We start from the raw sequence: 14,698 nt of genomic DNA on the forward strand, positions 1-14,698 counted from the left end.
GGTATTAGCGGCTCCTTTTCATGCAATTGCAAATTACTCCCTCCAGTTACCTTTGAGACTGTGAATCATCAGCTGGAATACCACCCTGCTGAAATAAGGACAGGAAAGATCAGCTCCTTTGTTTCTATTTGAGGTTGAAATTTTACTGGGCTTAAAGGAAAATAAAAGCCATGAGTGAAACCTGCCCATTCTGACATAAATAGGTGTTTCAGCCTTAAATACCTCTCTTGAAATGTCACTGAAAGGTCCTTATCTTTGCCATTGTTTCTAAACACCGGCAAAGAGAATTCATTCACTATATCATAAAACTGAGTATTTTAAGGACACATGCATCTATATGAGTGCATGGTCCACCTACTAAAAAAATTAGTTGTGGACACTAAAAGACCTGCATGTAGGAACACAACACTTCTCACTCCATACAACAACACATCACTCACTGCTTTCAGCACCCAGCCCCAGCAGGGCTTGCACTACAATGTAAGGGGGACGACATTCCTACATTAGGTGCTGCTCAGCACGAAGGGACCTGCCAATCTGAAATGTTTAGTCTACCTGCCCGAGGATGTGTGAGGGACTTCAGGCTCTTACACTTCATCTATGACGAGGCAGAATGTAATTGTAAATTTGAAAGTACACCTCAAGTTGGATTTTCAAGGTTCACCCCCCCACCCCCAGTTGCTTTATGTAATAGTTGTTACTCTAAATCCACTATTTCAGTCCCCCAGCTATCTCTTCAGTCATTCTTAAGACCATAATCTTTCACCAGGACTTCAAGACAGAATATACACTTACAAGCTTGTTTAAAAGAAACATTGCAAAGAAGAGACTAATTTAAATCTCTACAAAACAATTCCTTCTATTGAAGAGAACGCTGGGAAGAGAAGACAAAATCATGAGAGCAAGTGTACCAAGCAGCAGCTCAGAACCTACCACTGCCTCTCAATTTTCATCTGAATACCTCAAACTTCATCCACTTAGTTCAACCATTTTTTTTTCTGACAACTGAGACCGGTGAAAATATGATGACACTTGATAAATTTTTAAATGGTTCAGTTCATTTCTGACACTACATCATGTTCCTCTGCTACTACATAATGTTCCTACTAATGCAGGACAGAAGATGTTTATTGTCACATATATGAGTTAAATTTAATAGCATAAGATCTTCAGCAGATTCTGTAATTTCTGAGTGTTCCTATGTCAAATTATACTCATGGATGTTTAATATTTTAGAGTCATCAAATGTTTCTGGACATTGGTCATCATCATCCTTCATCTGGAGGGCACTTTATTCAACTGTAGAAATCAGTAAGAGTCTGAAGGATGTCGAAGGCCTTCTATGAAATGCCTTGATCTTTTTAATCAAATGCCAAGTGGACTAATAGTTTTGTCATGAAAATACTATTTCAACAACTGTCATTGAGGAGGCTGTGCATAGCATGGTCATAGCAGCCGAACCACTCAGCATCCCTTCCAACACCACGAGCCACTTACATGCTTTGCTATGGTTTCTGGCAAAACTGTTCAGTGACACGGGCAGCTCATTCTCTAAAGCTGTCACTTTGGCATTTCCCACAAATACTGCACTCATGTAGAACACAGTTTGTTTTGAAAAGCGTTCTCATAAGGCAAAACAATTCCAAGCTTTCCCAACACAGTAATGGCTTAGACTATACCAGAGGAAAGTGTTCCATAGCAATAGAGACATTTTTTTAATTCCTTGGATGTAAAATTTTATAACCCATGCATATTTGAAATATTCGTGTACAACATTAGTTAGCAGAGCAGTTTAACTGTTTTGTTACTTCTGGAGATGCTAGTCTTAATTCTGAGAGGGATGTGAGTGACACCAGCCTGGTGGTAGAAACCTGTTGCATCACAGATTCAAAGGTTGCAAGAGCTCTATGACTCTATGGATGTTATTCCCGGTCTGGCCTTCTGAAAGTGAAGCCATTCCTCTCAGGTAGCTTTGCAAAGCCCTAGCTTACCTGGACATGTGTTTTACAAGCTAAACTCTGTCTTAATTTAGAGATTCACATTGGAAAGTCCATCACATCCCTTGGCCGTACTCTAATAGTGAAAGTATCCTGTTTGCTAAAAATGCACACCTTGTGTCTGGGGTGGTTTCATTCTCCTACAGCTTCCATTTGTCTGAACGGATGCTTTTGCACCTTTCATAATATCCTCCCCCACAGAGTCTAAAATATCAAGTTAGCACAGCTTAAAACCTTATTTTCCACCAACTAACTGTGGCAAACTTCCACATGAGCTCTGCTACCTACAGCTAAGCATTCTGGCAGAGCAGATTAAGCTAGGTTGCACTATCTTAACTGTGCCTTAAGGCAAATTACCCCAGCTAGTGGTGTTTATGTTATGTACGGTATCTTAACAAGGCATGGCAAAGTGCCTGCAAATCTGACCAATCTGACCAACCATATCTCATATTCAGCTAGAGAACAGCAGCTGTAGGTACTAGTCCTAATTCTTCAGCTCTCCCTATGCCCAAAACCACAACAGTCCATCATGTTGAAAAAGCAGGAAATTATTAACATTAAACTCTCACCTGAGAATACAAAAAAGACAGCACGGTTCCCTAAACAAACAGTGCCTCCTCCTTCCTTACCCACTGCAGGCTAAGGACAATAGAGTAGAAATTGAAGCCCTGGTGAAAGCAAACTATATCTCATTTTCAAAAGCACAGTGGAAACTTAAATCAAGCCCCACCTTTCAAAGGGAAAAGTGGTGATTGTATGGGTAGTCTAAGTAGTCATGCTAAGCAACAACTTGGAAAAGCAGGTGTCAGTGCTTTCTATTTCTAGGTATGTGGTTATCATAGTGGTAAATGTGCCTTGTCATTAGCTTTCAAGGGTAAGATACTTCAAATAATTAGTGGTTTGCTTCTAGCATTTGCTACTCACCTTCACCCATGAGAAGGCCAGTAAGTTTCTGCCTTCAAACTTAGGTACTTGCCTAATAATCATGCTATAAGCCAGCAGAAGGAAAAAAGCCTGCTTTGGGAATGCGCAAATTGGCTGAACCATGAATAATATATATGTAGACAACTGAGGGAAAAGTTGAGGCCTTCAGTCATCAAACAGAAGCAAGTTACCAACGCTTCCATGTGCCTCACCAAGCTCCTGGCACACAGCCTCTTAACCTGAGAAAAATAGGGGAGAAAAAAGGTGCTAATATACTATTGAACTTGACAGGATGTTTGGGAAATGTAGATGCTCTAAAGGCTTTAATCCAGAATTTCTGCAGAGAAAGAACAGGGGTTATGAGTCTCTTTCAACCTCAGTTTCCCAATCACAATAGACAAGTGTTGAAACAATCTCTGTTCATTTCCCACAAGTTCTAGAATTGTCTATAGAAACTGTAATTAACACATCATTGCATTGTTTTTTGCCACATGTTAAGCAACACAAGTTGAACTGTGGAAATACTAATACATACGATTGTACTGCAGTGTAATGATGGCATCAAAAATACAATGGATGAAATCATGGGAAACTGGAAATCTGTGTTTGAGTCTCCAGAGACTAAGAGGCTTCTCATTTCCTAAGCTCACTGCTTTAACCATAGGCCAAAATGCAAAAGTTGTTCTTAGCTGTAAGTCACCAACAAATCTCGTCTCCTTCTCTCATGTAAAATAAGGAGCTGTTAATCCCTTCCAGTCTGTACAGAAGGAACTTTTGTGTCTAATACAGATACTTTGAAATCTTTTTGGGGTCAAAGTGCATATTTTTTTCAATAACTCAACAGTATATGCCTGATTCTTCAGTCTGAACCTCAGTTACTGAATACTGGTGATTTAGCTGGAATCACATTTTTATTTTCCTCCATAAACATCAAAATCAGGGAACACATATGTATAAGAATCCCTAGGCTGCTCTTGCTCTAATAAATATTCATCATACCAGCATGGCCTCAGGGAGAAGTGAGAACAGCAAAGCCTCTAGCCAGGCAGAAACCTTAGGGCAAAAGTATAAAATGTGAGAAGTAAGGAATGTGTGAGCAAGAAGCTGACGGAGAAAGAAAAACAAAAATGGAAACATGTTTTGGTTGTATTTTCTTTTCCAGAATAGTTTACCAATTCCTTCCTGCTGAATGTCTTCCTATACCTATTATCCAGAACAAAGAGAGAGCAGATATGGCTTTAGTTACAACCAGACAGTGTGGCATTCCTGTTTACATGCAAACTTGGGTTATGATAGCTCTGAAAGGCTCATGGCCTGGCACTATACTTACCAGATAAGAATACTACAAATGCAATAAAAGGATCAGTTTCCCAGATTTTTCACTTAAGGCATTCCCTTGTGGTAAAATTGGGTGAGGAAATGGAAGAACAGACTGAGGGGAAGAAGGGAAATTCAATAGCCCAGAAGCATGTATTGCTGACCTAGTTACTTTGTGAAGGCTTAAATAAAGAAGCTTACGAAGTCATGACTATTACATGGTCCCCTCTGATCTTTTCATGAAGATGAGAAACGGTTGTTTTCAGTTTAGAAAGGAAAAAAGATTCTGTATGTAAAGTGTCTCTTTGTTGTGCTGTGAACTCCCTGGAGAGAATATCAGTCACCCTGCAGGGGCTGGAATAATGAATGAATCCATCAGGGAACAGGCTTTCTTCTACTGTGACATGCTTTGGGGGACCACCCACACACATGTCAGCCCTTTTTCTGCAAAGTGCTGCTGCTAAAGTCTTCCCTGTCTCAGCCAGCAAGGATCCTTCATCCTAGAACCCTTTACTCATGGAGCTTAGCTACTCTCAGGCTGAGAAGTGACATGACCATGGGTCTCCCACTTTCAGGGCAAAAACTAACCACTGTAGGAAAAGGGGGCAAGGCAACCGTGAAAAGTGGTAATAGGAACTGTGGTGAGGTAGAAGGTACACAGCAGGGCAGCTGGCCTACTGCCACAGCATGGTCTCTACAGAATCACAGATCTCCTTGTATGCCAGAGACAAATGAGAAGGGTAATTGCTGCATGCTGGTGGGCAGAACCAGTCAAAAGGAATAAAAGATCAAACACCACCTGCAAATGACAGCTCTTCTCTATTAGTTCCTGACTGTAGATTGATAAATTTGTTCAAAATTTTTCAAAGTCTCATTAAATGCTTCTCATTAGTAAAACACACAAAGATTTAGTCCTTACTTCCTGCACCCTTTCTCTAAGTTTCTCAAGAAGAATGGAACACTCTGAAATCACTGCTCAGTCACGTTAAAGGAAAGCTTAAGATAGCTACAGAGCTGAGAGCCGAGCATCCCAAGTGGAGCCTGAATTTACACAGTGGATACTAATTGCATAAAGAAGGAATATTTTAAAAGACCAGACAGGTGAAGGAAAAAAGCTGGGAAAAGTAAAAGATGTAGTTACATCTATCCTATTTCCCAAGCACACACTTCAGTGGCCACAAGTTATTAATGTACACTGCTGGCTGCAGTACTTGAAGGTACGCTGGGTCCTGGTGAAACTGTGACTTCACATTTGCTCCAGCCACAGAGCTCCCAAAGCATATGGAAGTTGGACAGGACAGCCTGGTAATGCTAAAATCAGAAGGCCAGCCAAAATGGTAAGAAATTTAATCTTCCTTTGAGCACTAAGACCTTTCTTTAATTATTGCCGAAGCTGCGCTATTCAAACCACTGATGTACTGCAACTTTATATAACAAGCTTTCAGCAATATCTAAGCTGCTAATTAGGCTCAGAGATCAGACTAGATCAGTATCTCAAGACACACAGGAACCCTGGATAGCTGCTTCTGCTTTCTTCCCTGAAAATAACCAGAAGAAATAACCCATTACTAATCATCTGTGGTCTGCTTCAAAGTTCGTCTCCTTGTACAGCAACATTAAAGATGTGCTTATATTAGTGAGTGAGATGAAATCTACCAAATTGCCACATTATCATCTAAAAGCCCCAGGCACCATCAAACCATGAATCTACCAAATTGCCATGTTATCATCCAAAAGCCCCAGGCACCATCAAACCATGCCAAGAGGTGATGTATAGGCATGATAAACTTAATCCCATTCTGGGCTGCAGAATCCACAGCAGGATTAAAACTGGAGAGAGATGGCTCACATGCATCTCACATCTAAAATATTTAGATCCAGGGGAATTACAGGTCAACACTTGATCAATCTAACCAACCCCCCTTTTCTTTCTAAGTCAATAAATTGAGTACCAGCTCACTTACGGTCCTTCTGGGTAAAATGTTAAACAAAATTAAAAACCACATCCACATTTTGAGGAGGCACTTGTCCTTTAGTCCTCATTTCCCATTCTCCACTTTTCTCCCTTATTAACCAACTACACCAGCACTAGAAGCTTACCAGTGATGGAGCATCAGTTTTCATACATCTTAGGAAATGCACACAAATGATTTCAAAGGAAAAGCCTGGTCTTGATGACAGATTATCCTTCTTAGATAATCATCTTTTTTTGGGACTACTTATCCCGCAACAATTCATCTGCATCCTCCCAGATTTCCCTACCATGACTTCCTGGGTAAAAATCCTTAATGATACCTCACAAGAAATTTGGAAGTATTCTCTTTCCCTTGACTGCCTGAAATCTCCCATTCTTCATGTTCTGAGGACTTCAAAAAGCTGCAGTCAAATTACTCTTTAGCTCCAAGAAAGAGAATCAGATCACTCTGGCTCCTGTAAGACTGATACCACAAAAGTCCCCTCGAGGGAATTACAGCCTCATAACATACAGTTGCCTATTATTTATTCTGTGGCCAGATTCTGCCAGCTGGTATAAATCAGGGCAGGTTCCTCGCCTTCAACAGAGGAAGCTGATTTATGCCAGCTGACAGTCTGGCTGCACACGTTCCACTTGCACAATGCCGGTTTTTAAAGAGACCTGTTAAAGTGCCCCAGGCACGTAAGAACCACGCTCGGGTCTTTACTTGGAAAATGTTGCTCGGAGGATTAGAACTGTGAGACCTTCCTGCTGCTCTCTGGGTGTACTGTGCAAATTCTCTTGCTTTTCTAACAGAAGAAAGTCTCTAAGCCCTGACAGAGTCACCATGACCTTAGGAACAAAGATGCATTTTCTAATGTCCCCTCCATAGACCAGTTTTTTAACTGAGCTTTAACGCTGCATTAAACAAAGCCCACGGGAACACCAATGCAGTGTTTTGGAGGAACTGATCTGCTGCTCAGAGGGCAGAATTGATCTTTCAGAACTTGTGTTACTGGTAACTATAAACACACTATAAAGAATGTGGTGTGACTTGCAAATCACTGGCTGAACGCACAGCTTTGGCTGTTTGAGAAATCTTTCTTTTTTTTCCCTAAAACCTCAGGTATCTACTTAGAGAACAGGGAAACAGCTCGTTTGAGGGTGTGGGCTGAAGTGCTTGGGTACAAACAGAAGATAGTAGGAAACAAAAGACAGCTTTCTAATACCTCTGGTTTCAGATTGCCATTGGAAAGGCACAGTGTTAATCCCAGGTGTCACTGTAGGGATGTAACTGCTGGGCTGTCAACTGAAGGATGCTTTAACTGAGAGGAAGCAGACCCTGCTATCTGTTCCTGAAATCTATTAATTTCAGTCAAATTTTTCCCAAAACACTGCTCTGGGTGAGCAGAGAACTGGAATCCTGGAATTAGACAAACAGGACTGTTAATAACCATAATTGTGGTTCCTTTCCATGACAGAAATTTCTGAATACAGCTTGGTATTATGATATGAAACAAAGAGCAGAAGATGCCAACCATTCAGAGCACTGCCATTCCCACCCAAGGAGCCAAGGAACACATGGCTACAGGTCAACCTTAAAAATGCTGTCAGGGAAATGTTTTTCCTGCCCCACAGAGTGCTTCAACATTTCATACATTTTCATACAACAGAGTGAAACCAAAATCATTTGAGGTGGTAGATAAGGGGATGTCTGTATATGCATACCCAGTGAGAGTGACAGCCCTCCAATATCCTGGGGACTGTGGATAGGGGGAGCTCCAGTTTCAAATGTGCATTTTGTGAGTCAGGCCATGCACTTAATCCCACCTTTCTTCCATTGACCAGTGTTTATTCTAATTATTGATTAATGATTATTTCTCTATCTTTCTACATCAGAAATTCCACTGTGGACTATGGAAGAAACAAAAAAACCCCCAAAACCCCCCCCCCAAAAAAAAAGGAAATGTTTCCTGATGAAAGTTTAATGGAAACTGGTACATTTCCACAAATTGTTTCAGTTTTGACAAATCAGCATTTTCCCATGAAAAACAGTGTCAAAAACTCTCAACTAGCTCTAATTCTAACCAGATTAACTCAGGGATGAATGCCAGCAGGAAGTTCTTGCTAAATACCCGTTGTTTGAGCAAAGGAAAACTACTTCTTCCCGAGATGATCTTCCCAGAGGTGAAAAGGCTTTAAAACCCATATGAAAAAAAGGGCAGGTAGTTCCAGCTGTAACAACTACAATGACATTCACAGCAAGAGAAAGAGCAAGGAAATGGCATATTTAAAAAAATATGCATGACCATGGACAAATCAGCAACTAGTATTTCCCCTGACACTACTAATGTTATTGTTTCTTAAAATCTAGAACAGTTGTTAAAGCTCTGCAGCAATGCAAACAAGCTGACATTTGTCCATATGAACTGCTGGGCAGAGCTCTTAATACCTGCTTCAATTTAAATTCTGCTTAAATTCCTGGAAGCTAATGGACATACAAATGGAGCATGCTGTCACCAGCAAAAACAGAATTAGGCAATTCCTGGTGAGATTTGTTAGTTCTAACTACTCCTCTGGATGAGATTCCATCAGTGGATGAAGTTTGAAGCAATTTGCTCTCGTTACATATCTTACCCTAAACATCAGTACACAACTAAAACTGTGTTCTTTCAGGCAGTAGGATATAAAATGTACTCAACAAATGCCAGTGCTACTGCTGCTCTGTTGCTATGCCAGAGAGCAGACATAATATGAAAAACAACTGCTGAAGACTTAGCTGGGTCACTGAGAACCCAATTCTGCAAATGTTTAGTGTCAACCTATTGCTTACAGTGGCATTTGCCCTGTCCCAGTGTGTACACCCACTCCCTGCTGTAAAAGCAATCTATCCATTGTAATAAGAAGCTTCTCTGTTGTTTCTTAATACAACACCTGCCAGTGAAATTAAACTTCAAAAGGACTTCGGCTGTCAAAGCCAAGACATATTCCTTCTGATTTATTTTAATCTATTTTAACTTTCGAAATAAGAGTTCAGAGAAAAGCGCAAGTATTTTTTCATCACCTTTGATTTTATTCCTGAAACTATTTTGTAAGGGTTCAAAAAACACTTCCCATTATCCTGTAGAAAAAAAAAAAAAAGAAAAAAAAGAAAAAAAAAAGAAGCAAAAACCCTTCTAACATCAACAAAAAAATTACTGCTAAAGACTTACTAAGTAACCCAAATCTCACCACTGACTCTCTTAGGCTAGGATTCAGCCAACTTTCTTTTTTGTATCAGGACTGGTTCTCCACTATTTCATGCTAGGAACCCCTTGTACTCTCCAACATCTTTAGAGACTGGTTGATATCTCAGTCAATTTTACTGAGTTTGTAGTGCTCTGGCAATACAAACTATCTAATGTTCCTGGGATGTGCCTACCTGGGTATTTCCCCTGAGTCAGAAGGCTCCTCTGCAGCAAAGGAAATGATGCTATTGTCTCCCACCTGCCTCAGGGCACCCTTTCATTCCTCTGCTTGTCAGGTGCCAGGAGGGCTGTGGGAACCACGGACAAATCAAGACTGTAGTAGATCAGCCCATCCTGCTTACCCAGGGACCACAGAGGTGGCTGGAAGCCCTGCCTTTCACCGTGCCACCAACGATAGGCTGTAGCCATGCCAGCCAGTGTGGAGATTGCACGGACCACTTTCCATCAGAATCTGTCACTGCACAGAGCGCTGAGCATGTTTCATACCTAGCTGATACAAATGAACCCTGTTATGCAAGATCCAAGAGCAACAGATTGGGCTCAACCAGTTGGTTTTGCTCATTTTGGCAGTACCGAAAGTAAGTAACCTCTTCCTCTGAGGTCAGAGCAGTGGCAGTGAAAGCTAAAAAAGTGCATATAGCACATACACACACTTTTGAGAAAAGAGTTTCTATGCCACATATGCGAAAAAATATCAAAATAACACTTAAAAAATATATAGCAGAGGAAATACAAACATTGGAAACTCCAATAACTGGTGCTACAGAGATACTATGCTCTTTTTTTTTTCCTCCCCTCAAAAGAACAAATGCTTTCTAAAAGTCTTTGAAAAAAATAAACTTGCAAAAACCTCCAGAAATCAAACCACGAGGAATTTTCCTTCTGGTAAGAGCCCGACACCTATGTATTTCCTCCTATGTTCAGAGTTAACCCTGTCACAATGACAACTATTATCAGGCACCATTATAGTATGCTGCATCAACTGTAACAATTCATCCCAGAAAGGAGAACTTCACTTTGAAGCAATGTTGTTTGACTAAATATGGGTCATATAATAGTGAGTGTTTGTAAAATATGAGTGAAAAAATACGATGAATATGAAAAACTCTGAATTACTCCATTGCCCTTTTTTTTGACATTACTTTGGAAACTGTCTCAGGAAACCTGCTATAACTCTATTTAACTCTACTAATGCTAATGGAACTATATTCATTTGCAGCAGCTTAATATCCTAGGCTCATAATTTTTTAATAGAAACCATTCCAATACAGAATTCACCACCTGAGTATTAGAGAAGTGTGTTATGCCAAGGAACTAAAAATAGCAAGTAAACAAAAGTGTTTTTCAAAGTCTTATGTATAAAAGCCTCACAATTCAAGGATACCCCATAAATAGAAGAAAATGCAATATCATCACTGATATATCCCTACTTCCCTCCTGAAATACCTGGAAAAATGCCAGTTTTAATGTGGGGCAGGAATACATTTTAGACTCAGTCCTGTTACAAACATGTTCCATCCCGTTACAAGATGTTTGCTCTGCTACTTCCCTTTTGCAAATATCTGAATCTCTAAATTAGATTTTCATACTATAAAATTAACTGACTCTGATATGGCTTTCAAAAAAATAGACAATAATGCAAATAGAGTTTGGCTGAATAGAGAAATTAAGTTCCTGATGTTCAGCAATGAACAACTAGTATATGGATGATTCCAAAAAACAAATTTCTGGTTATGATAACCCAAAGATAAGCTAGAAATTCATATTCCCTTGAACACATGAATACCAATTTCTTACGTGGGCAACTGCTGTTTTGCACTCACATTGAATAAATGCTCAATAAATCATTCAAAATCATTCACAAAAATCACACCTTGCCCTTTTACTCTATGGAAAAAATGTCAACTACTTGTGTGTAGAACAGGACACGAGTATATTTTTCAAAGCAGATAATTCCTATTGAACCTGTTCATGAATTTGTGGGTTTGTCCAAAATCTTTATGGGAATGTGTCATTCTTGTTTAATATTTTGCTGTGAAGAATGTAAAAATGAAATTTTAGCTGGTGCTTTGTTAACCAGCCATCTGGTTAGTTAGTAGGCATACCTGGGAACTGAGCTCTTTTCAGACTGATACATCTCCTTTTTCAGTCTCACTATACTGCTGAGTTATTTACAAAATAAGTAGGGTTTTTGTTGGTTTTTTTTCTGTTTTGTTTTCCCCCAAGCATTTGGCAGCTCTAGTTTTCATTCAGCCAAATAACTACCAACATTCAAACCTCACACTTTCTGCTCCACAGAACTGTTGCTTTCTGATCCACTCTTCCTGTTGTAATAGAACTCTATGGCACAACAGAATCCTATGGTGATTACCAAAACAGCTTTTGGAGCTATGGGATAGATTGTCATCTGAATAACTACTCAGTTTTGGTCATTATAGGGTGTAGATGAAGATGAGTATGGAAAATGCTGGAATTTTAGCCAGTTTATGCTCTTTTTCCTCACTGGACCTATGACAAGAAAGAAGAATAAACTCTTGAGCTATGCCTGTTTTTAAATCTACCCACAGGTTGAGACTGTCTAACTGATTGAGTAGAAAAAAAACAGTATAATAATAAATAACACAAGATTAATGAAAACTGAGCTTCTCCATTTAAAGCTTTTGCAATGGGAATCTGCAAAAGTTTGGGGCTGGGGTCAAAAGAAAGCCATCACTAATTGAGTATGATTTTTATTTATGAAAAATTATAATATATATATAAAAAATTACAAAGAAGCCACACACCTCAAATTTAATATAATTTTGATTTGTGGGATACCATAGTGTCTTATTCTTACACTGTTCTCCTGCCTTAAGCTTTCATGAGTAACTTTGCAGGTATGCAAGACCTGTTGACTTTGACAGGGCTATTAATGAAGCATGAAGGTATTCAAAACTGCACATAGCTAAAGGCAGTAGATATTCAAGAGTTATCTACTTTATGTTGATATGTTTCAGCCAAAATTTGGGATCACAGCTGACCACGAAAGGACCAGACAGGAGAATCAGCGGGCCCAGAGCAAAGTTTGTATTAGCCCAGGTATCTGCATACCTTACCTGAAGACTAAAACTAGATGTGCTATCACAAGACATCTTAGAAATCTACTTACTTCTTCACAAGTGTTTTGGATGCAGTTTGCTGAAATCTGCTGTTCTCTTTTTAGGTTCACCACTTGTGCTGCAATGTGATTTAGGGCCTAACCTTGATATTACAGATGTTAATTCACAGATGTGGATACCTACTGGCAGGACGGGGCAGAAAACTCCTCGGGGCAGGAATCCTGTTTTTGCAGTGGAACTTTAAGCTCGTAACATATTATAAATTATAACATGAAGAATACTGCAAGCCACAGACCCTAAAAACCTATCTAAGGATGTCTTGGTAGAAGCAGGGTAAGGATAATCAAGTGTCACTTTTAAAGCGAGTCAAACAACATGCCCAGTCAGTGCCAGAGGAATGAGGAGCGCTTTTCAGTCCAACTGCTCACAGTCACGGATAAACTCTGCTCTTAGCAGAAACTCACACGAAACCCAAGTTTTGGTAACCAAGTGCAGACGCACGCAGCAGCAGCGGGCTCTGTGGCCACGCACAGGCCCTCGCCCCCAGAGCCACCCGGGGCACCTCCATCCCCGTGTGCAGGGACAGCCGGTGCGCGGCCGGAGCGGCGCTGCCGAGGGCCCGCGGCCCTTCCCCGGCCCTTCCCCGGCCCGCGCCCCCGGCCCGTCCCTCACGCCCGGGGCCGGCGCCAGGTGCGGGAGCCGCCGCATCAGCTGCGGGCAGGGCCTGCAGCCCTTCCCCGGCCACCGCAGGCAGCTCCCCACATGCCCTCTCCGGGCTCCTCCGGCCCGAGCAGACCCTGCTGATTTCCTGCCAAATCCGCTCCTTTCTCCCTCCTACTCCCTCCACGGACGGACCTCGGCTTTGGCCGCGAAACCCCGAGATTCCCAGCCCTTTCTTCCCCGCTTTCTCTCCCGCAGGGCCATCAACAAACACGCTCGCCCCTCCTGCGATGTTTCCAGCCTCAAAACTTTCTTAGCAACCGTGTCCCCCGCCTCCCGCGGCGGACGCCTGTCCCTCGCCGCCGGCCGCCCTCCCCTCCCGCCCCGCCGCTGCCTCCGGCCCCGGCAGCTGTCAAGCGGCAGCGCGGGCCGGCGCGCACTTACCCCGGAGCAGAGCGGGGACCGAGCTGCCCATGAGCACCCAGAGGGAAAGGCGCAGCAGCAGCCGCCGCAGGCTCCTCGGCAGCCGGGGAGTCATCGCGGAGCCGGATCGGCGCGATCGGCCGGCGAGCCGCGGGCGGGGCGCGGGGGCGGCGGGGAGGCCGCGGCGGCGGTGGCGGGGCTGGCGGCGAGCGGGGCTGCGCCGCTCCGCTGCTCGGGACCGCGGGTGACTCACTGAAACTTCACTTCGGCGCTGCAGGGGAAACAGGAAATCTTAAAACTTCGCAAACAGCTGGGCAGGACTTTCTTACTCTTACAGTAGTTCCTTCTCCCCCTTCCCACAGTCACCCCCTCCCCTGCTCTCGCCCTTTTTCTTTCCTTTTTCTTTTTTTTTTTTTCCCTTTTAACATGAAACCTCACCCAGTTGGGTGTCAATCATCTGCCAGAGGCCAGCCCCTCTCAGGTCTGGCTCTCCCAGCCCCGACGTGCAGCCCGGATCCCTCCGCCTGCCTCCCTCCGAGGCGGGGACCGGGCACCGCCGCCCTCCCGGAGCTGCACCGTGCCTTGCGAGGAGGATCAAGGTCGGCAGGAAACCGCCAGCTCGGAGGGCTCCTTCTCCCTGCGAGCTGAAAAGGACCCAGTCGTGTCATCTGGGACATGGGGACTTTGCAGAGCTCCTCCTCGCATCCGTATCCCTGACCTTAACGATGCTGCTGCAGCAGCCTGTTTCCTCCTCTGCAGAACTGCTATCGGAAAGAAGAACGTAACCCCCAGATGACCTAAAGCAGGGAGCAGGGGGGGTTGAAGTCAGGGTAATAGCAGGAAATGTTCACACAGACTAGCTGGGCACTCAGCTTGCAGATGTTGAAGTTGACTGGAACAACTTGTCACCTGCTGCTTATTTTATTCCCAAATAGGCTGGTCGTGCACAACTTTATCTCATATGCTGTGTATGTGACACAAATGAAGTTCCATCCCTCTCCAAAGGAACTTCTATCAGAAGAGATTTTGCCTTCTCTGAAACGGGGAAGTTACATCTAGGATGTAGAGAGTAGGACC

The 14,698-nt window shown here is 42.6% G+C and overlaps 1 protein-coding gene across 2 annotated transcripts in view; it reads right to left on the bottom strand.

Annotated features, from left to right (window-relative positions):
- Positions 1-14,120, bottom strand: part of TGFBR2 (transforming growth factor beta receptor 2) — a 59,157-nt gene extending 45,037 nt beyond the window's left edge. Inside the window, exons 1-2 of one of the 2 annotated variants that reach the window (XM_086850646.1) lie at positions 14,060-14,120; positions 13,643-13,892 (exon numbers count right to left, since the gene is read on the bottom strand). In XM_086850646.1, coding sequence (XP_086706772.1) covers positions 13,643-13,736 — 94 coding nt within the window. In that variant the 5' untranslated portion in view covers positions 13,737-13,892; positions 14,060-14,120. Of the gene's footprint in view, positions 1-13,642; positions 13,924-14,059 lie in introns of those variants that run through there. The other variant, XM_086850637.1, reaches the window with a different exon arrangement.
- Positions 14,121-14,698: the final 578 nt, after the last annotated feature.

Source organism: Cyanistes caeruleus, chromosome 1, assembly GCF_971803275.1.
Source record: "Cyanistes caeruleus chromosome 1, bCyaCae1.hap1.1, whole genome shotgun sequence".
Taxonomy (NCBI): Eukaryota; Metazoa; Chordata; class Aves; order Passeriformes; family Paridae; genus Cyanistes; species Cyanistes caeruleus.